The 21,254-nt window shown below is 49.8% G+C and overlaps 8 protein-coding genes across 8 annotated transcripts; 4 read left to right on the plus strand and 4 right to left on the minus strand.

Annotated features, from left to right (window-relative positions):
• Positions 1-302: 302 nt before the first annotated feature.
• On the plus strand, positions 303-3,581 carry GGI43DRAFT_257533 (coatomer subunit beta). Its single transcript, XM_083200931.1, has 4 exons — positions 303-717; positions 791-1,211; positions 1,275-3,273; positions 3,348-3,581. Exons 1-4 carry the CDS (start codon positions 413-415, stop codon positions 3,494-3,496), a joined length of 2,874 nt encoding a protein of 957 aa, XP_083064439.1. The 5' UTR covers positions 303-412; the 3' UTR covers positions 3,497-3,581.
• Positions 3,582-4,358: 777 nt separating this feature from the next.
• Positions 4,359-5,428, minus strand: GGI43DRAFT_380782 (ubiquitin domain-containing protein; the record flags this gene model as incomplete). The annotated part of the gene is made up of 3 exons (XM_083203026.1): positions 4,359-4,481; positions 4,562-5,353; positions 5,420-5,428. The coding sequence occupies 3 exons, from the start codon at positions 5,426-5,428 to the stop codon at positions 4,359-4,361; spliced, it is 924 nt and encodes a 307-aa protein (XP_083064440.1).
• A 1,797-nt stretch (positions 5,429-7,225) lies between these two features.
• GGI43DRAFT_420986 (SET domain-containing protein) lies at positions 7,226-10,058 on the plus strand (the record flags this gene model as incomplete). Its single annotated transcript, XM_083207880.1, has 4 exons — positions 7,226-7,270; positions 7,327-7,843; positions 7,923-8,355; positions 9,002-10,058. 4 exons carry the CDS (start codon positions 7,226-7,228, stop codon positions 10,056-10,058), a joined length of 2,052 nt encoding a protein of 683 aa, XP_083064441.1.
• Positions 10,059-10,852: 794 nt separating this feature from the next.
• Positions 10,853-11,338, minus strand: GGI43DRAFT_257520 (uncharacterized protein). The gene has a single exon (XM_083200930.1). It carries the CDS (start codon positions 11,276-11,278, stop codon positions 11,021-11,023), a length of 258 nt encoding a protein of 85 aa, XP_083064442.1. The 5' UTR covers positions 11,279-11,338; the 3' UTR covers positions 10,853-11,020.
• A 236-nt stretch (positions 11,339-11,574) lies between these two features.
• GGI43DRAFT_380785 (uncharacterized protein) lies at positions 11,575-11,998 on the plus strand (the record flags this gene model as incomplete). Its single annotated transcript, XM_083203027.1, has 2 exons — positions 11,575-11,675; positions 11,797-11,998. The coding sequence occupies 2 exons, from the start codon at positions 11,575-11,577 to the stop codon at positions 11,996-11,998; spliced, it is 303 nt and encodes a 100-aa protein (XP_083064443.1).
• A 635-nt stretch (positions 11,999-12,633) lies between these two features.
• Positions 12,634-14,985, minus strand: GGI43DRAFT_420987 (BTB/POZ domain-containing protein; the record flags this gene model as incomplete). The annotated part of the gene is made up of 4 exons (XM_083207881.1): positions 12,634-13,294; positions 13,355-13,413; positions 13,977-14,769; positions 14,879-14,985. 4 exons carry the CDS (start codon positions 14,983-14,985, stop codon positions 12,634-12,636), a joined length of 1,620 nt encoding a protein of 539 aa, XP_083064444.1.
• A 1,894-nt stretch (positions 14,986-16,879) lies between these two features.
• GGI43DRAFT_397029 (fructose-bisphosphate aldolase FBA1) lies at positions 16,880-18,818 on the plus strand. The gene is made up of 4 exons (XM_083205047.1): positions 16,880-17,373; positions 17,456-17,566; positions 17,633-18,406; positions 18,459-18,818. Exons 1-4 carry the CDS (start codon positions 17,266-17,268, stop codon positions 18,546-18,548), a joined length of 1,083 nt encoding a protein of 360 aa, XP_083064445.1. The 5' UTR covers positions 16,880-17,265; the 3' UTR covers positions 18,549-18,818.
• Positions 18,788-20,709, minus strand: GGI43DRAFT_257637 (OSBP family protein). The gene is made up of 2 exons (XM_083200932.1): positions 20,344-20,709; positions 18,788-20,282 (listed from the first exon to the last, which is right to left on the minus strand). The coding sequence occupies exons 1-2, from the start codon at positions 20,395-20,397 to the stop codon at positions 19,098-19,100; spliced, it is 1,239 nt and encodes a 412-aa protein (XP_083064446.1). The 5' UTR covers positions 20,398-20,709; the 3' UTR covers positions 18,788-19,097.
• Positions 20,710-21,254: the final 545 nt, after the last annotated feature.

Genomic DNA, 21,254 nt, shown 5'->3' on the forward strand with positions numbered 1-21,254 from the left:
TGCAGTTAGCACAGCTCCCATCACGTGAGACCCCACGTTTGGCTCTCAACTGCTGCTTGGTGCCACCTGTACCAGTGAGCCATCGCAGTAAAGAGCCAGATTGTCTGAAGCCGCCTAAACAGCAACGCCATCATCTTCACCCAGACGCCAGCCAGCTTTGCCGACCTCTCCTGGCGACTCTGGCAGCTTGAGCCCTGGAATTGGTGCCGCGACAACTCTCTGGCACATGGCTCTGGTGAGCTCTCGGTCTTCTACAACACTCGAAGCTCGCCCTCCCACCTCGTCCTAAGGCCCCTTATCCTCCCCCCCACCGCTGCCTCGACGCAACGATCCTGCTGGGCCGAATCACTCAATTACTTCCAGCCTTTCCGATTCTCCTCTCTTTAATCTACAAACTACGAAATCAGCCATCATGTCTGGATTCTTGGAAAACGCCTACAGCCTGGTGCACCAGGACAATGCCTCGGACCTGCCCTCCCTCTCTGACCTGCGCATGCAGCTGGAGAAGGGCACCGACGAGAGCAAGGTCGACACCATGAAGCGTATCTTGACCATTATGCTCAACGGCGACCCGATGCCCTCACTACTCATGCACATCATCCGATTCGTCATGCCCTCCAAGTACAAGCCGCTCAAGAAGCTCCTCTACTTCTACTATGAGATATGTCCGAAGCTTGACTCGGCTGGAAAGTTGAAGCAGGAAATGATTCTAGTTTGGTTAGTCCGCCCAGTTTATACCATTGACAGTTCCTCTTCTCGATAGAACCGCAATCGACTGACCATAATGAAGCAATGGCATTCGAAACGATCTGCAACACCCCAACGAATACATCCGTGGCAACACACTGCGATTCCTTTGCAAGCTCAGAGAGGCCGAGCTCATTGAGCCTCTTCTCTCTTCAGCACGATCCTGCCTCGAGCACCGACATGCCTACGTCAGGAAGAACGCTGTCTTCGCTGTTGCATCCATCCACCAGCACTCGCCCTCTCTCATTCCCGACGCCGCAGAGCTAATTGCAACCTTCTTGGAGACCGAGACGGATGCTACCTGCAAGAGGAATGCTTTCGCAGCGCTCGCCAGCATCAACCACGACGCTGCCCTCCTATATCTTAGCTCCGTCTTTGATGGAATTCCTAATGCCGAGGAGCTGCTGCAGTTGGTCGAACTGGAGTTTATCCGCAAGGATGCTGTCCAGAACTCTCAGAACAAGGTATAGATTCGCCCCGCGTTATCCACCGTGGCTATTGGGGGTTCTCTTAACTAATAGGAATAGGCTCGATACCTGAGATTAATTTTTGACCTCTTGGAAGCCGGCGCATCTACTGTCGTCTACGAGGCTGCTTCATCGTTGACTGCCCTGACAAATAACCCTGTTGCCGTCAAGGCTGCAGCATCCAAGTTTATCGAGCTGAGCATCAAGGAGGCCGACAACAACGTCAAACTCATTGTCCTCGACCGAGTGGACCAGCTGCGCCAGAAGAACGAGGGTGTCCTGGATGACCTGGTTATGGAGATCCTGCGTGTCCTCAGCAGCACAGATATCGATGTCCGCAAAAAGGCGCTTGAGCTCTCTCTGTCAATGGTCTCTAGCAAGAACGTTGAGGAGGTAGTACTGCTGCTGAAGAAGGAACTTTCCAAGACGGTCGACCAAGAGTATGAGAAGAACACCGAATACCGATCTCTCCTTATCCACACTATCCACCAGTGCGCCATCAAGTTCTCAGAGGTTGCCGCCAGTGTAGTAGAGCTTCTCATGGACTTTATCGCCGATTTCAAGAACACTTCAGCCGTCGACGTTATCAATTTCGTCAAGGAGGTTGTCGAGAAGTTCCCCGAGCTTCGACCTACCATTGTTCGTCGTCTTGTTTCAACTCTTAGTGAAGTGCGAGCCGGAAAGGTTTACCGTGGTATCCTTTGGATTATTGGAGAGTATTCTCTGGAAGAGAAGGATATTCGGGACGCTTGGAAGGGAATTCGTGCCAGTCTGGGAGAGATCCCCATTGTCGCATCGGAGCAGAGGCTGTTGGAAGAGCAGGATAGCGATGAGAAGAACGATGATCAGACTAACGGTGCCTCGAAACCCGCGGCGCCCACTGGCTCTCGAAAGGTGCTCGCCGACGGCACTTATGCGACTGAGACTGCGCTCACCAGCCAGTCATCCGCTGCTGCCAAGCTTGAGGCTGTCAAGGCCGCCCAGAAGCCACCTCTGCGACAGCTTATTCTCGATGGAGACTACTACCTATCAACAGTTTTGTCTTCAACGCTGGTGAAGCTCGTGATGCGCCACGCAGAAATCTCAGCCGAAAAGGCGCGAACCAACGCCCTGAAGGCCGAGGCCATGCTCATCATGATCTCCATCATTCGTGCTGGACAGTCTCAGTTTGTCAAGGCTCCCATTGATGAAGACTCTGTTGATCGAATCATGGCATGTGTCCGCTCACTCGCGGAATTCAACGAGAAGAAGGAGCTGGAAGCTGTTTGGCTCGACGACACACGCAAGGCATTCCGCGCAATGGTCCAGGTTGAGGAGTCCAAGCGCGCTGCTCAAGAGGCCCACGAGAAGGCCAAGACTGCTATTCAGGTCGACGACATCATTCCCATCCGTCAACTCTCCAAGAAGAACGCCACTGAGGGTTTGGACGAAATCGAGATGGACTTGGAAAGGGCCACTGGTGGCGAAGGAGGTGCCGAGGATCTCACATCCAAGCTCAGCCGTGTTGTTCAGCTCACTGGTTTCTCTGATCCTGTATATGCTGAGGCATATGTCAAGGTACACCAGTTTGACATTATCCTGGATGTGTTGCTGGTCAACCAGACCACCGATACCCTTCAGAACCTGTCAGTCGAGTTTGCAACTCTGGGCGACCTCAAGGTTGTTGAGCGACCGACAACACAAAATCTGGGACCCCACGACTTCCACAACGTCCAGTGCACCATTAAGGTGTCCTCAACTGACACTGGTGTCATCTTTGGTAACGTTGTGTACGATGGCGCTCACTCAACCGACACCAACGTGGTTATTCTGAACGACCTGCACGTCGATATCATGGACTACATCCAGCCTGCCACATGCACCGAGACTCAGTTCCGAACAATGTGGACAGAGTTTGAATGGGAGAACAAGGTCAACATCAACTCCAAGGCCAAGTCACTACGCGAGTTCTTGGATCAGCTCATGGCCTGCACAAATATGAACTGTCTGACACCCGAGGCCAGTCTCAAGGGAGACTGCCAGTTCTTGAGCGCGAATCTGTACGCTCGCAGTGTATTCGGTAAGTACAAATTCTGGTTACAATATCCATTTACAAACCCATATATGAACTTGTTACTAACGCCGTCCCCACAGGTGAGGATGCTTTGGCCAACCTGAGCATCGAAAAGGAAGGAGAGGATGGCCCCATTACAGGTTTCGTGCGGATAAGGAGCAGATCACAAGGCCTGGCCCTTAGTCTGGGTTCACTAAAGGGTCTTAATAAGATTGGCTCGGCCGCTTAGACTTGAAGAAACCCGATGCCCAAAGGAAGAGAAGACTTTTTTTAAAGACTACACACAAAAAAATTAGATAATTTTACGAATCCCCCTTTTTTTATACTTTGTTTCGCGTATTTGTGTGGGAGATTTGAATCTTCTTTTTGCCCTTGTTTGTAGAACCAGGTAGATATAAGATGGTGGTGTTATTTTTCTTCTCTTATTCATTATTAACGAGGCAAAAAGGGAACTGGGGGAGGAAGATGGGGGGAACGGAGATTCATGGAAGATTAGGCGTCTTGGTGACCCGTTTCAATCTTGTATTGAACAAAAAGGAGGAAATGGGAAAAAGATGCCGCGATGAATAGGGTGGGATTAGTTCTGTGTGAATTTAGTAGGCGATGATTCAAATGTTGATCAATATATAAAGACTCTTATTTATTACGTTTGCTTTGAAATATGACTTTGAACTATGAGACGTCAAGACGCTGGTGGTAGGTTTGATTATATATATTTTGTTAGTAGTAAATGCTTTGTCTCCTATAGACAGTGGCATGAACGTAAAAGTAGAAGCCCGTCCTTTGTCTTGCTCCGCATTTGATAAACAGCTATCCACCGGCCACGCTATATACAGGCAATGTTTTATTATGTTGGGTATTAAAAAGAAAAGTGTTCTTGTAATGAAGATGCAATGCAAGCATCGCAATGTGATATATGCTCCGTTAAAAACTCCGAGTTGTAGCGTAAAAAGTGAGATGAAGGGGGTATTTGTCCAAACATTAAAAAAGTGGTGAAGAAAAAGATGTAAATACTAAAGGAATGCCAAGTGTAAATGTTGTAGATGGACCCGAGAAGGAAGAAACGAAGAATAGAAATAGTAAAAGTGGTGTCATCGGTTAAAGACGAGGGCGTTGATGACATGGCCAACTTGCCATCCCTGTGACTCAAGAGAGGAATTCTCCTTGAGTATCTTTCCCATGTAAGCGAGGCGAATCTTCTTTTCAGTGGGCGCCTAGATGGAAAAGAAGACCACTTAGTACATATACAATCTCAAATATGCTTAGCAACAGAGCAGAAACACCAAGAACTTACCACTGATAAGTCTGTTATCTTCTTGACAACGCTCCTAACGCTGTCAGTCTTGGTCACAGGGACTATGATATCCTGACCCGTCTCGCTCAGCCGTGCGCGCAGAGTGACCATTTCTCGCTCGTCAAGAACTCCCTTGCCCTTTTCCTCTCGTCTTCTCTCAGCCTCTTCGGAATCGGCATCTTCCTCTTCTCCTGCAGTGTCTTCTGCCGTAGACGTATCGCCCTTGAAATCAGGGTCATTGTCATCCGCCAAGTTGTCTGGATCAGATACGATATATTCGGGAAGCGCATACAAGTTGCCCAGAGAGTCGTATGCGCCGTTGACGAGATCGCCCGTGGGTAGCGAGATCTCGGCGGCGTTTAGGATGGTTTGCGCAGTGGCCAGCGCACTGTCCTCGTCCTGTGAATCTTCTGGGTTCGCGTCCCACAGCACCTGCAATGCAGCATGCAGCGTCTGCCAGATCTCCGGTCTACAGACAACCCTCGTTTCGAAGAACTCCTCGCGTTCCTTGGCTAGCTCACGTCGGGTCCATCGTCGCTGTCCGGACGTCCATTCGTGTTTGCGCAGCGGCCGGTTGATGTGCTGGTCGAGAGGAGGCCGTTCGCGACGGGGTTGATCGTGGTGGGCCTGATCGCGGCGACGACGGCGCACCGAGGCCGCAGTTTGCGAGCCCCCTGATAGAATGCCCTCGGGCAAGGTCAAGGGAGGAGGATTGCCGGCGCGCGAAGAGGCATCGGGGACGCCACCGGGGTACGGCGAGTTTGGACCCGCAGAGCGAGAGAAACAACAGCCCTAGCGCAAAGAGTCAGCATACGGTGAAAATTGAGGAGCAGCTTAAAAGATGTAAGAGCAGAAAACACGTACCATGTTGTCCGTCTGTCGTCTTTTGTGACGTTGCGATTGTTGTTTGGTCTCAGCTTGTCAACAGAGAGCTGCCGGACGATGAGTTGGCCAACGCCATACCAGATCTGGCCACAGATGCCAGTCTCTCGCTTGCCAGCTTCGCTAGTGAGCTATAAATAAAAGAAAGAAGATGGAAGCAGGCGAAAAGAGAAGCAAAGAAACTGTCCGGTGGCGAACTTGGGAGCGGGTGATTTTCCCTTTTGTTTCTCTTTCGAGCCGCAAGCTTAAAATGAGGTGAGGAAAGGCGATGGCGGAAATGCTGTTGGTCGGGAAGCGGCGCAGCTGACTGGCGCAACTTTGTGGCTGTGAGGTAGAGGAAACTATCTTTTTCCCGGCCGTGGCGGGGGAGAAAAGAGAGATTTTGGGTTTTGTGTTAGGAATATTAGAGAGACGAGGTGGATGTCGAGCCGAAGTCTTTTTTTTTTTTCGGGCGAGGATGAGAGAGCCGGGGTTCGGGGGAATTCGACAGGGTTGTAGGTAATACGCAAGAGAGAGGTGGTTATTGCGCGTACAAGTAAGTGAATAGATGGTATGTCACTATTACTATTGTTGTTGGTTCTTGGTTCTTGATAAAGAAGAGAATGAGAGATGAGAGGAGAGGAGAGATGAGAAGAGAAATGACTGTTGATAGTTGTCTTAAGATTTTAATGACATATCTGCAAATATGTATGCGAGACAAGCAAAAGAGGAGACCAAGGCATGATGGAGATGATGATGGAGATGATGGCCATGACGCCGATTGGGAGAGGAGAGAGAACCGCTGCAGCTCTCTTACACGTGCGTGAGGGGTACTTGCAGAGCTCCAAAAGCTAAACGGCGCGACTCCTCTAGCGGGCCAACCCACTGAAGGCCGCTGGACCCCTACCTGCAGAAGACGGATGGCGGCACCATCGGTCGTATCAGCAATCGAGGGTGTGATGAGAGATCAAGGCAAACAGATGGCGTGTCATTGGTCACTTTGTCAACGGAACAGCTGGGGGCTAGCAGCACTGTAGTTGACTATGGATGTAGTCTAGGGGATAAAAGAGGAGCAGCGCTTTGGCACTTCGTATCTTATAGCGTGATATGATCTGACTGTTGCTGATTATACGATTCAGCGAAGGCTGTAAGTCGTGGATACACGTCATACTCGCTTAACGATAGGTAAGTACCTATGCTGCTGTTTTCGTATTGCTAAGCTGAAGCTGCACTGCATCTCCCAGAAGAGCTTGACGCAGATACATCACGAAGCAAGACGCATGAAAACCAGATGCAGATATACGTGTAAATCGCTAATTGATTCATCTCATTTCCCCCACTTTGCTTTCTGTGGATCGAGCATGGGCCTTCCATCTATCCGCCTCACCGGATGGTTTGCATGCCTCACCTTGGCGCTCACCGAGGCTCCAGGGTAAGTGCCAGCTCAGCCTGGCGAAAACAAAACACGGGCAGCAGTCGGCATCTCCCAGCTGCTACCACATACACGAATCTCATCCAACTCATCACCAACGCCCTTAACTTTTACGATGGGTATTTATCCAATGATTTAGAAATTCATTATTCATGACAGCATAAGCATAATTTGGAGTCTGAGCCTTTTTCTTTTCCCATTTGCACATATTTATCACCGCCCCTGCGTTACATGTCGTTATCAACAAGAGCCCAAGGTCATGGTCGATGACTGGATACTACAACCCTTGAGCAACAAGAAAATCACAGAGAGCACATTTATCAAGTAGGAGGCAAGGTAGAACATCTAGAGGAGCAAAATAAGATACAGTCATGGAGGAAGTCACAAAGCAACATTTCTTCTTCCATGACAAGCCGGTAAGTATATGATCCATATGTTCTATTAAGAATCTCAATTAATCTCCATCTTCTAGGAACACGCTGCTGAAAGAGAATTTTGCCACTTTTGCCAGCTCCGTGCATTTCCAACGCACAAAGAAAACCCCGTCTCCATCGTCAACACACTAGATGGAGCCGTCATCCCGCCCAACTTCCGCTTCGTAGACCGAGTGGTGCTGGGCGGTGGCGTCGAGCCAGCTGAGGATAGTTTCCGCAGCGGATGCTCTTGCGAGCGGGATGGCGATTGTCAGTTTATGGGTTGTCTTTGCCTTGCTGACCTGGAGAACCTAGAGAGCAATAGTGATGACGACGACGATCATCAGGACGAGAACTACGGCGCAAACGGGCACAGCAAGGGGAGGAAAAAGGCGTATGCCTACCATTCGCATGGCGCCAAGAAGGGACTGCTGAGGTCTAAGATGCTGAATTCCAAGGAGCCGCTGTATGAGTGCCACACGGGCTGCTCGTGCTCCAAGGATTGTCCTAATAGAGTGGTTGAACGCGGCCGAACGATTCCACTGCAAATCTTTCGCACTCCGGATAGGGGATGGGGTAGGTTGAATCTATATCCTTATGATAGAGAGAGAAAAGAGAGAACCTCTTGCTAATCAGATTGATCCCGCTACATTAGGAGTTCATGCCCAAGTCGCCATAAAAAAGGGACAGTTTGTCGACCGCTACCTCGGCGAGATCATCACATCCGCCGAAGCTGACCGTCGCCGCGCCGCATCGGCCTACTCTCAGCGCAAAGATGTCTACCTCTTTGCCCTCGACAAATTCACCAACCCAGAGTCGCTAGACCCACGCCTCAAAGGCCCGCCGGTGGAGGTGGACGGCGAGTTCCTCTCCGGGCCGACGCGCTTCATCAACCATTCGTGCGAGCCCAACCTGCGCATCTTTGCGCGTGTGGGCGACCATGCGGACAAGCACATTCACGACCTCGCGCTGTTTGCCATTCGGGAGATTGCTGCTGGGGAGGAGTTGACGTTTGATTATGTGGACGGCGTGACGGAGGATGGGGCTGAGATGGAGAGGGGGAATGGAGCACATATGACAAAGTGCTTGTGTGGGAGCCGTAAATGTAGAGGTTTCTTGTGGTAGGGCATTATTCTTTATTTGTTTTCTGTTCTCTTCTTGATCGAAATAGCCAAATGAACAAATTTAGCCCTTATTTTTGCTTGTTTATTCTCTTTGATGGACGTGTGAGCATTGAATCCAACCTGGCTATTACACAGCGTCTCTTTCATCCGTTGAACAAGGGCAGCTTGCCGTTCTTACGATTTACTTGTCCGTCAAAGCAATAATGAATTTCGCTTTGAGATTTGTATCATTGAGCAAAGGTGTGTTGTGGAAAAAATAGAGTTTAATGGAGGCTGTTGGGTTTAGTTCACCACCATCAACCTCAGCCCTATTCAACTCTCCAACACCTTCTCCTCATACCTGTCATCTCTCTCATACTCTATTCATATTATCTGGATAGCTTTATTTGAGCAAACAGCCACGTCACTAGAGGATCTGTGTGTATTTTACCGTTATCAAACAGAACTTGTTCAGCAGTTGCCGGATGCGGCTCGCCATGTCTACGCCTCCCAACGAGCTGTGGCTGTTTTCTACAATTGTATAAAGTGAGCTTATCCTCGCATTCGAAAGGCTGCGACGCTACTTCTTCCTGGGTAGATAATCGTTCACAATGGACACATCACCACAAAGCAGTTCTCACTTCTCTAGCTCCCCTCCTAGTCCTGTGGCTCTTACACTCCGGCGCCATCGACGAGACGAAGAGCGACGTCAACAGGAGCAGTTTTCTCTCGGCAGACCTTCCCCGAATGAAAGATTATGCGGCGATGGTGATTGCTCGCTACGCTGCTGCTGCATATACAAGACTAGGGGCATCTATCTACCCCTGTATATTCTAAACGATAAAGATGAGAGCGAAGATGGCGTCCTAGTAAAAGACATCTTGTCCGAATTTGCCTATCTTGTGACGACTGAGATTTGGCCATCCATAGAGAAGCAGAGCGATGTGCTGCTCAAGGCAAGGTCGATAGAAGCCTTTGCTAGTTCACCACCAGTGAGGACAGCATACCTCAACTTTCGAACGGTATGCCAGAAGAACGACTTCGACTTTACAATAGAGTCACGTCTTCGGAAAGCTCTCTCCAGCACTATGCCTCGGTTTCGCGATCTCGTCACTGCTTTAAATGCAGCAGAGCAAGACAGCCAGCGCACTGAGATGTTGGTCCATCGTCACTTGCAGCCTCCTCAGCGACCCGAGCAATCGCCATCAAGCAAGCCACCACAATGGACGCAAGAGAGTTGCATAATGCGTTTCCTGCTAACGATTGAACTCTGGCGGCGATATGGCGAGAATCACATGCGGCAGCGCAATTGGGCGTGGGAAGAGCCGTGGATGGTGGCAGAGCTGCTTTCAGCGGTGCTGCTGAATTACTGGCTGATGGACTGGGACAAGTGCTTTACGAGGGAGCCGACCAGAAGCAGCGAGCAGTGCGACGAGGCGTGGCAGGACTGGCTGGACAAGTATCCCCTGCTGGAAGATTCGAGCCGCGATGAAAGGAGGAGAGTAAAGAGTCCCGACCTGGTGCCGAAGCCGCTTGGAATAATCAAGGGATTGGACCTGGACAAGGACATTGGATACGTTGGCGGCGTGGGGACAGCAGCGAGAGGCCCGTTATGGAGAGACTTGCGGCAGAGACATCATGATGGCGAATACGATGAAGATGGCGATGACGGTTTACCACAGCATTGAATAGAGAGGACGTTGGATGTTTGATGTTGGATATAACACCACATCTTGATCTCCTTCCTGTTCCTGAGTAGCATGTATAGCATGTCATATTATCTCTAGGCCCGAATCTGGGTAGGATGGATCTTGCAGGGAAATCTACGTGACAGCGGGTCCCTGAGATTAGATTTTTGTTCCTTTCTTCCTTTCTCGTGGTCCTTGCTTCTGGTTCCTGGCCTTCTAGCTGTGTTCGGCTATCAGGGGGAACTTTTGGACTGCCGAACGCTGGTTGCGGCTAACAAGCTGGAAGGGCATTACGGCATGGAATATCGGGAAGCGGACAAATCCGGAGAGGCGGTAATTGACGGCATTCAGAGGGCCAGTTTTAATTTCGTAGTACGATTCAGCAGTATTAGAGCAAGAAAACGCAAAATGAAAATAAATAAAACATTGAAAGGGAATTGAAAAATTTTTTTTTTTTGATCAACATCGTCATCGTCAGCATCTTGCTTAGATTCCGAATCTCCGATGGGCGACAACGTCAGGCGACGACAGCGTGATTGCTGCTGCACCCGCCAGGGGAAATCAGGCAATGTCTGGCGAGATGGAGGGCTACTCATGTACATGTGCTGCGCGGATGAAGCCACCATCCGGGCGTATCAATCTTTGCTGCAGCGGAAAGAAAAAAACACGCAAGTGCCGAGATTTGGACAGGGTATTGGGTAGTGCATGATTCTTGTAGATCAAGGAGCGAAGCGCAAGTGAATGTTTGACAACGCATGCATGGTGTGATGCACATGCAAGCTGTATTATGCAGCGCAGAAACACCAGCAAGACAGATATACTAGGTATTCTCTCACACGCAGCGTATTATATCAAGTTAAATGAAACTCGTCCTCACGTGCTTGTCTCCTATTTCAGCTTCACTGCCACGCCCTCGCACCCGGTCAGCCGAGCCATGGCATCCCAGACCTCATAACCTCGGATCACACACACAATGAAGCACCCAGTTCCACGATACCCACATATCGTCCCCCCTCCACACCGCAAACGCAAATCATGTTCCCTCCCCGCGTTCTTCCGTCGAATCGGACGCCGCGGCTAATGCACCGGCAGAGGCACACTAGGCTGCAAGTGGCTCGTGGTTCGACTTCACGGCGGGATGGTTGTAATTGTGGCCACACCATGAGGAGAGTAGACAGTAGAGTGCTGAGAGATTGGCTTGTTACGGGGGGGTACCACATGATTTTGTCGTCAGGATTGGAATGCGGCGCCGTCTCGTCTGAGCCACCCTTTGGTCTTGACCCTTTTTTATAATAGCCTTGGATGGAACGGTGGCGTTTGTTTTCTTATTTTACCAGGTCTCGAATTACTTCATACATTGCATCCATTTACCATCTCCAAGACAGCTGCCTAGCTATACAAACGAAGCTCGCCCTCGTCCTCATTGCCTTCAAAAGAGCAGATCAGACCGACTCTGCAGGCATTTGAATAAAACCACCTTCAATCTGTACAACTGTATACATTTTACCCCACAAACATGAGCAAATTGGCCAGAAGCTTTTCAACAGCTGCCAGAGTGCATCCCTCCATCTTGCCACATCTCCGACCTGCGCCGCGCCGAGCTCCGATGCGCCGATGGTAAGCAGCCATAAGCTCCCAAAACAACAACAAAAAAGACAAAATAAAAGAAGAAAAATTATATGCAAAAAGAATAAAAAAAAAATTTAAAACAAAAATCTAATACGATTTCTTTTCTCAGGTTAAAAATCGCCGCCGCGGCCACTGTCGTCGGCTACGCCTCCAAAACCTACCTCGACATCACACGCGACCAGCGCCGCACCGATGCCATCATCAACGAGCAGGCCTCTGCCGAGAGGCAGCGCATGATGGAGAACTTGTACGGCGGGCGTGAAAGTCTCGAAGATTTGGAGAGAGGCGTTGCAGAGTATGAGAGGAGGTAAAAACACCGCTGCCATCGTTCGTGATTGCGAAAAAGGGATGCATCCGAGGCATATTTAGAGCGGATGTGGCGAAAATGGCATTTTTAATGGGAAAACAAAGCGAGCATATATCATGGTTTTTTTTTTGTTCTTGGCACACTGGCCTCTGTATCCCATCTATTTGAATGGGAATTGGAGGATGGCGTTTTTTGGGAGTCTTGATTTTTTTTTTTTTGTCCAGCTTCGGCGGGCAGCAGTTGAGAAAATTGACAGCATATATAGGCCGCACGAGGCGGCAATTCTCATGCTGAAAACTAAATATATTCATCTCATCACTCCGTTGCTTCGCCTCTCGAAAGTTTTATGATGAATATTTATTTCTGTCTCGCAGCAATTTTTTACAACTCTCCGCATCTAGCCGCTCCGTCTCCAGTAATACGCCCAGGTCCAGAAAAGGCACCACCAAGCTCAACTCGGATATCGGTGAATCTCACCAGCTTCATGCTGTAGCTATCGTCTATGATCATAATTAAAGAAAAAAAAAAAAAGCAACAAAGGAAAAGAAAGCTAGCCCCAGCAAAAGCCTGTCAGCTAGTAGCTTCTTTCCCCATCTCCAAGGCAGATATTCTATACATGGCCTCCTCCCAAGCTCTTCTTTATGGACCTCCTAGCTCCTTGCGCTTCACCTTTGTTTTCGTAGTCATTGCATCAGCTAGCTTCCTCGCAAAGCTCTTGGATACCTGTGCCACAAACTTGGGCCGGTCAATCACTTCCTCCATGCAACTATCCCAGGCGTCGTAGGAAATGCCCTCTGCGAAATACTCTATCATCTTCTCAGACAGTGCCCTCTGTACTGGATGTGCTAGCTCCAACGCCTCGTATCCATCCGCAAAGTCTCTCATTAGGTCCTTTTGCTGGTTTTTGTCCGCATATGAGCGAAACAAGGCTCGATGTCCATCTCCAATACTTGTCAAAATGCATTTATGGAGGAATTCGCTCATCTGATTGCTGATAAAACGGTCACATAATTTGAACACCTCGATATAATCGCGGAGAGGCGTGCGTGGAGTTCTGGCCTCGGGGTTTTTAGAAGGTACAGGCGGCGTGTGCGGCACGATGGATGAATAGCTATATGCTATGCCGAGGTAGTATGCCATGTACCGGGGATCGATGTCGTCGAGTTTCACCACGCCCTCTGATTCCTTAAAAGGCTTGTTCAAGCACGATTCGAAATACTCCGAGTGCTGTTTGAGGACGCTCGTATGGACCTTGAAAGATTCGTTGTTGCAGATGATTTCAACCGACGGCTCATCAGATCTAAAGGAGTGGCAATATCATCAGTATTATGCCAAAGCAGAGAAAGAAGTGAATACGTACGCGAGCAGCCAAGCTGTGCGGTAATCCGAGAGGAGCAACGACGATGGTTGAGCATCTGACTGCGCGTTTCTCGCCCTCTTCTTCGCCGGTGCCATGGCAAGAGGGAGCGCGATACTGTGATAAAATGGATGCAGTGCAGAATTTGATAGGTTCAATGATGTTTGATAAAATTTATAAAGATGGAAAGGGTGAATGTGATGTTAATGCTGATTGGAAGAGGCGCGTTGCCGTGTATTTAGCTTGGTGGAAGTGTGTGCCCGAGTAGCTTCTCATCTGCCTGGACATATTTAATCCGGGGCCCAGGTGTTTCGGCTTTGATGCAGCGGCTGTTACTTGCCCCATTATGAAAGCCAAGTGAATGGTTGCATAGAGAGAGTCCAAGGGCTAGAGGTGAGTGAATTGCTCGTTGCTGGGGCTTCAACTGTAGCCACTCCGCGAACAGCTGGCAAGAGCGAATAATAGGCGCCAAAGATACACTCCGACATATATACAGTCTCTTAAAATATAATTCTATAGGCTTTCATTAGCAAAAAAAGACTTCCCAGACGCCGCGCCTGCCCCAGTTTCCATATCTTTCTGAAGTTCTCCGTTGTCATCATCGAGCCTTAATCTTACGAATCACCACCTTGCTGCCATCCAAGTCCCAGCCAACTCCATCACTCTGCTTCAAGTCGGCCCATTTTGAGCTTGTCGTGTGCTCTAGAAAGTCTAATTCCACTGATAGATATGTTTTTCCAATACACTTGAGCGTGTGCATCCTTAAATCGCCTTCTGCCCAGTCCATGATCCTTGCCCGGTGGCCATCCACGCTTCTCTTCACCTTTTGGAACAAGACATAGTTGTCATGCGCCAATGCTGTCAACGCTGCATTCACCTTGCTGTCCTTTAGACTATACCTCTGTCGCAAAGCAAAAGCCTCTGCTAGAGCCCCGCGCCGGCAAGCGGCATCAAGCACGAGATAAGCCACCACTTCTTGTAGCTCGACAGACGTTAGCGGATGTTGCGGGTGGATTGAGCGCAGCAGGTGAAGAATGGCCGGGTGGTAGGATTCGGAATGTTTGACGAGGATGGAGAGTCGGATACAAAAAAGATAGGCTTGGACAGCGAAATCATCAGCCCGTTTTGTGGCAACGATGCCCTCCCTGAGTTTCCTTAACGCGGCCACCACATCCGAGAGAGCTTTGGTATTGGAAGGGCTTTGGAGCGTTTCATCATTGATTGAAGGCAAAACTCTTGGAAAAGTCGCCGGAGCGGAAGGTGTAGACGAATTTGAAGATGGAGGTTTTGAAGATGAATGCTCCAAAGATGAAAATCTCCGAAGCAGTTCGTCTCGCTGTCCAGCGTCAGAGCAAAATGTCATATACCGATCCACTATCTTGGTATAGTAGCTCTCCTGCGTTTTCAGATCTAGCAATCTTATTTGATGTTGTCAATAGATATAATCTTGGCTTTGCTTATATCTTCTACAATATTTTATTTCATAGAGTTGATATAAATTGACTTGGATTGGAAATGTCATCTCACCTGGTGTCACCTTTCGACGGAAGGCCGACGCTCTCAAGAGGATCCTGCTCAACAGGCTTGAGCCGGCCCCACGGGCCTGATGGATTTCTTCCACCTTTATTCGGCATCACGACAGATGCTTGGCCATGAGCTATTTTTTTAAGAGACCGATCCAACAGAAAGTTGCAGTTTATAGTGAGGAATGGACAAAGTAAACAAAGATAATGTTGAAGTTGAAAGTTCCCCGCGGTTCTGCGGCAGTGGGGCCTTTATCTTATCAGCAACGGGCTGGCACGACCTCTGGAATTCGACTGCCTCAAATGCTTTCATGACAGAAAATCACACAAGACAGAATTTTAAATGTACAGTACTTACCTTATATTGTGTAGTACCTGTAATTTTAAGTATACTAAAACTTTTCAATTATCATTGTCCAACTCATTGTTGAATTACGAAATTTCATCGTGGCTTTTAGACGTGCTGTGCATGTGTGCCTTATAAACAACACAATGGCTGATGAGCACGATGGCTAATTAGATCCTCATTGCATTCTACATACTAGCTGGAACGAATAAATTACCCCGGATAATTCAGTATATGAGCTAATAGATAGTGGATCGTCGCTATCGTATTCATCAACTACCTGAGTAGCAGGTATGGGTGGTGCTCCGGGAATCGTCGGCAATGCCTCACTCCAGGGGCGGTCATCGGCTGCCGACTCTTGCACAAGGCAACATCTCCAACGTCTGGAAAGGGGCCAAAGCTATCCTCAGGCGACATTAGCATGAACAGGCGGTGTACCAATAGCATTGGCATCATTGTGTTTATCCTTGTCGCCGTTGAGTGTTTTGATCTCCCGAATAGTCTCCCGCACCCGGCCGGGTCAAAAGTACCTGCATTGGAAGAAATCGGGACCGCGAGGCCCCATCTCCAATATTCGTTACCACATACCCACCGCGTTTGGGTCCCGATGACCTAGACTGGGGGAAGCAGACTAAGAAAAGTTGGAGAAATTACGTGTAGGACACGGCATCGAGCTGAGGAGAAGACAAGCATGTGTCTCATCAGTGCATGTGTGAGTGTGAATGGCTGCAAATATGGCAAACAAATAGGCCTAGTACTTTGTCTCACCCAATGCAAGCAAAGAGATTTACTACTAGTAACCGTCAAAGCAGCCAATCACTCACTACCATTGAACAATACCAGGCCAATAAAGTATAACAGCATCATTGATGGCATCACAGTGAAGACTGACCCCAAAAAATAAGCCAAGCTTCCTTCGTTCCCGCATGTTTCCGCTGCTTCGGCTACGGCAGGGAGAAGCTCCCGGCAAAGAGGAGCAGTGCTGAGGTCACACGATTTGCCTGGTTGGAGCTCTGGCCCCGCCCGCTGGTGCTTAGTTGCAACATACTTCAGATCTACCATCGCCAGCTTTCTTCTCTCCTCTCTCTTCTCTTTTTCTTCTTCTCTCATCTTCAACCCAGATCTCGCGCCTAATCTTCGGCTACTAGCCAATTGCTTATCCTGCCCTGCAGCTGGCCTCTTCCCTGTAAGTCTCTTCCCACTTATTTTCTCTGCCCTGACGTCTTTTGAGCCCCTCACCCATCCCACGTTGCCCCTCCATGCCCCACCATGACCTCTGTTTTGCGAGCAAGCAAGCAGCAGTAGCAGCACAATCGGTAGAGCATCCGAGGCGCCACAGGAGATCGAAAATGGTGAGAACAGGCTGGGAGACTGAACTGAAGAGGAATCAAAATGGAGAACGAATCAATCATGGACGGCAAAAGGAGAGGCCAAGCGAGCAGGGCGACTCGGGCGACGGAAACACGCCATGAGTGAGAGAATATGGAACGACTGCGATTGGATCTGGCCTGAGCTGCGCTCAACCAGCCATTTCCATTGCATTCGGTGCTTTGCCTCAACCAATTGCCATCTCCACTTCTTCGCAGACGCCGTACGCGCTGGTCGACCCTCCCGACGCCATCGACGGGCCAGTTAGATCCGGCATCTGCAGCAAATCTCGTCAGCCTGTTCCATCCGTCAACGGAGCTGCCCCTCCCGGATCCTCCTTGGCCCTCCTGGGCCCTCCTGCTATCTCCCCTAAAATCCTAAAATGCCTGCTAGCTGCGCTATCGATAACTCATCTTGCCGAATTACGTTGAGCTCTGAGACTGAAAAAACCCCGCGCTGTTACGAGTTGCCATTACGACCCAGCAATTACTATTTTTTTCTCTCTTCTTCTTTTATCTCTTCGTCATAGGCAAAATTCTTTTATTAAGACGCTCCCTGGCTAACAACCTCTTCTCGCAATTTTCTCTTTTACAGCAATCAACCCTTTTTCCCTACGAATTCGCTTTCGAGCTTCATTCCGACCTATATCCACTTATTCACCTCCAAAACTCGCAAAAATGGGTGCTACTGATGTCCTGAGCCGCAAGACCGGTGTCATCGTCGGCGATGACGTCCTTGCTCTGTTCAAGTACGCCCGCGAGCACCAGTTCGCCATTCCCGCCATCGTACGTTTCGCCCATGAGACCTGCTCTTCCTCTTGATTGCGCCCGAATTTTAGCTCCGTAACTAACTTGTTGCCACTCAAAGAACGTCACCTCCTCCTCCACCGTTGTTGCTTCTCTTGAGGCCGCTCGCGATGCCAAGTCCCCCATCGTCCTGCAGATGTCCCAGGGTGGTGCCGCTTACTTCGCCGGAAAGGTAAATTCCCGCTCAAGCTGAAGATGCGCGCATTTTCTCTAGTAAAGGTACTAACTTGAAAATCAGGGTGTCGACAACAAGGACCAGGCTGCCTCCATCGCCGGTGCCATTGCCGGTGCCAACTACATCCGATCCATCGCTCCCGCTTACGGTATCCCCGTTGTCCTCCACACCGACCACTGCGCCAAGAAGCTCCTCCCCTGGCTCGATGGCATGCTCACCGCGGATGAGGCTTACTTCAAGGCCACCGGCGAGCCCCTCTTCTCTTCTCACATGATTGATCTGTCCGAGGAGTCTGTTGAGTGGAACATTGAGACCACCGCCAAGTACCTGAAGCGCGCTGCCCCCATGAAGCAGTGGCTCGAGATGGAGATTGGTATCACCGGTGGTGAGGAGGACGGTGTCAACAACGAGGATGTCGACAACAACTCTCTCTACACCCAGCCCGAGGACATCCTCAACATCTACAACACCCTTTCTCCCATCTCCCCCTACTTCTCCATTGCTGCTGGTTTCGGCAACGTCCACGGTGTCTACAAGCCCGGCAACGTCAAGCTGCACCCCGAGCTTCTCGGCAAGCACCAGGCCCACGTCAAGGCCGCCATCAAGTCCACCGAGGACAAGCCCGTCTTCTTCGTCTTCCACGGTGGCTCCGGCTCCTCCAAGCAGGAGTACCTCGACGCCATCAGCCACGGTGTCGTCAAGGTCAACATGGACACTGACATGCAGTTTGCTTACCTCTCCGGTATCCGTGACTACATGCTGAACAAGAAGGACTACGTCCTGACTGCCATTGGCAACCCCGATGGCGATGACAAGCCCAACAAGAAGTACTTTGACGTAAGTTTTTTCCTACCTTTGTTGAAAATACCAATCACTAACTGTGCAATAGCCCCGTGTCTGGGTCCGTGAGGGTGAGAAGACCATGTCCAAGCGTGTCGCCGAGGCTCTCAAGGACTTCAACACTGCCAACCAGCTGTAAATGCTGTTTGTTCTCTGTGTTTTAAGTAAAGAAAAAAGGATATCAATTTGAAAATATATTTTGGGATATTACATTCGCCGCGGTGGACTCATGAAAGGACTCAAACGTTTGATTGAAGCGCCCTATAACCTCTGAATACTCTGCATACCTATTGGTTATTCATAAGGGGAGCCGCTGCGAAATGTATTTTGTTAGTCAACACAAAAAAAGGGATAGTTAAAAATAATGAAATAAAAAAAAATTAACAGAACAAGTTTGCGTTCTAAGAAGCAAAAGGCGATTCTCGTCTCTACATTAAAAAATATTTACTGTCTGCCAACTATAGTTTCTTAGCCAATAACCCATCATTCTTCTCGCATAATTCCATCTTCCAGATTTATTCCTCAGGAAAGCCCCTTCCAATGTTGTGCATGCCGCACACAATTCGCACCCAATGATTCCCATGTATTCGCCAAAGGCAACCGTCATTGCTTTTTTTTTTCTTCCCCTCTTTCATTTAACCCCCTTTATTTATTCTATTTATTTTTTTATCTTTGCAAAAGCAGAGATTTATTGACCCAAGAGCTCCTTTTCAAGCTCTGCAACCTGTTCGTCGTTGAGCTGTTCAGCATCGGCCTTGGCAGCCTTCTCGGTATCAAATCTCCATAGGCCACCTGTCTTGTCCTTGTCGCCGTCCAAGGGCACGCCGGCAGCCTTGCCCAGTAATGTGAGGGTCTCGTCCTCTGTGGCGGCCTTGAAGTACCTTCTCTCCCAGGTATGGTTTCCTGCGTTCTCCTTGGCGCGCATGAGACGCTGGGCCTGCTCAATCTTGGTCTTCTCGATAGAAACGGTGTCCATGTCGCTCTTCTGGATGGCCTCAGCGACTTTGCTCCAGGCACGGCGGGATTCGAGAGGGTGTTGCTTCTCAAGGGGCTCGAGCTCCAGCTCGGACTGAGCAGTGCCCTGAGCGTCGTAGACTGATACCAGGGTAGATTTTGAGTTCTTCTTGGCGGGGCCTTGGTAGATTTCGAATTCCTTGGTCCATTGGCCGGTGACGTTGTAGAGGACCTCCTTCTCGTTGTCGGTGGGGAAGACGGTTGCGATGACTGTGTTCTTCTTACCAGACAGCCAGCCCTTTCCGCTGTAGTCAATCTTGGCAGAAAAGCCGCTTGAGCTAGTGATTGTGGTTGAGCCATCCAATTCGACAAAGGGGGCACCGAAGATGAGGCCCTCAATGTGCAGAGAAGGCAGGGTGATGAGGTAGCGCTCGAGCTCCTTGCTGTCACCAGAGCCAATGGGGATGGTGAGCACGGCGTGGCCAATTTGCTTGACGATGATGGTGCTCTTGAAAGAGGCCTTCTGGGCGTTGTAACCCTCGAGCTGGATGCCCGTCTTCTCGTTGCGGATGCAGTAAGCGGTGGCGGGCGGGTGGTGGCTGACCTGCTCGGAGATGAGCGTCGTCTTGCCGGCCTCGTCGTTCCAGCTGCCCAGGAAGAGCTCACCAAGGAAAGGGTTCAGGGGCTTCTTCTCGTTGCCAAACTGCTCGCTGCGGGAGGCATACTGGTGCTTGAGCGTGGAGAGGAACCACTTGAGCACGAGCATAGCACGCTTTGCGGGATCGGACTCATTTGCGGCGGCGGTGAAGATGGGCGGGTGGGTGGCCCAGTAGGAAGAGAATTCGGTGAGGGACTGCGACGAGAGGATGAAGGGGGGCGCGGTCAGGGAGGAGAGGTCGCCATTGAAGGAGGCGATTGACTGTTGAGATTGTTAGATATGATGCCGCAAAATGATTTGTTGGCTTGGATTTTTTTTTTACCTTGAGGAAAGCTGACCAGCTCCCGCCGTTAGCTGCTGCTGCTGCGTCCGCCATTGCTGTCTAGAGAGGTTGTTGATTGTGTTTTTGGTTGGTGGTGAGGATTGGCGAGAAAGAGAAACGCTGCGACGTGAGAATCGGATCGAACAAAATGATGAATTCGCGGGGGAGGCTAGCTAAACTCTAGAAAGGAGTCGATGATGTAGCGCCGAAAGGATAACAGGGACAAGAAAAGTAGTAAGTGGTGCTAGTAGGAGTACTAAAGCTTATAAAGGACAAGATTAACAGAAGAAGAAGACTTTGGATCCAAGAGGCAGCCCAGAAAAAAAAAGATTGCGAATCTGGAAAGGGAGGGAGGAATGCGGGCAGGATTGAGATTGTTTATTAAAGGAGTTGAGGGCAAACCCACTAATCGCCAGGCGCTGGGTGTGCGTGCAGGCCTTGTTTCGGGACAAGTAGTGAGTTAGCTAGGGGGGTTGGTGATAAAGTATTTCCAAATGGAGGACGGAAGCTTTATAGAGCACGAATTTTAATGCTTTGGCAACGGCGCCACTGGGCGTTTATTGTCTATTATAGACCACCAAATTCCAAGTCCATCTCCCTTCTCTGCCTCTTCCAGCTCCAATTTGTTGGGCCCCCGGGGCTGTACAGGCACATACATTAAATCCGACGCAAGGCTTGATGCCAGCAGAGAGTCCAGCACCCGCACGTCACTCACTTTTTGGCCACGCGACAGGCCTCCATCGTCATCAGGGGAGATCGATATGTACGTCCCGGAGCTGATGCGTGCCGTGTGGGGTGCAGGTGCTCGGAACAAGCTGCCATTGGATGCTTTTACGCTGGACAGCAGGGGATCTTTTGCGTGCAGCGGCTGTACATGAATACGAGTACGAGCGAGCTTGGGGAAAAGCAGG

The sequence above is a fragment of the Trichoderma evansii genome, assembly GCF_050947405.1.
Source record: "Trichoderma evansii strain SZMC 28006 chromosome Unknown GGI43scaffold_3, whole genome shotgun sequence".
NCBI classification, from domain to species: Eukaryota; Fungi; Ascomycota; class Sordariomycetes; order Hypocreales; family Hypocreaceae; genus Trichoderma; species Trichoderma evansii.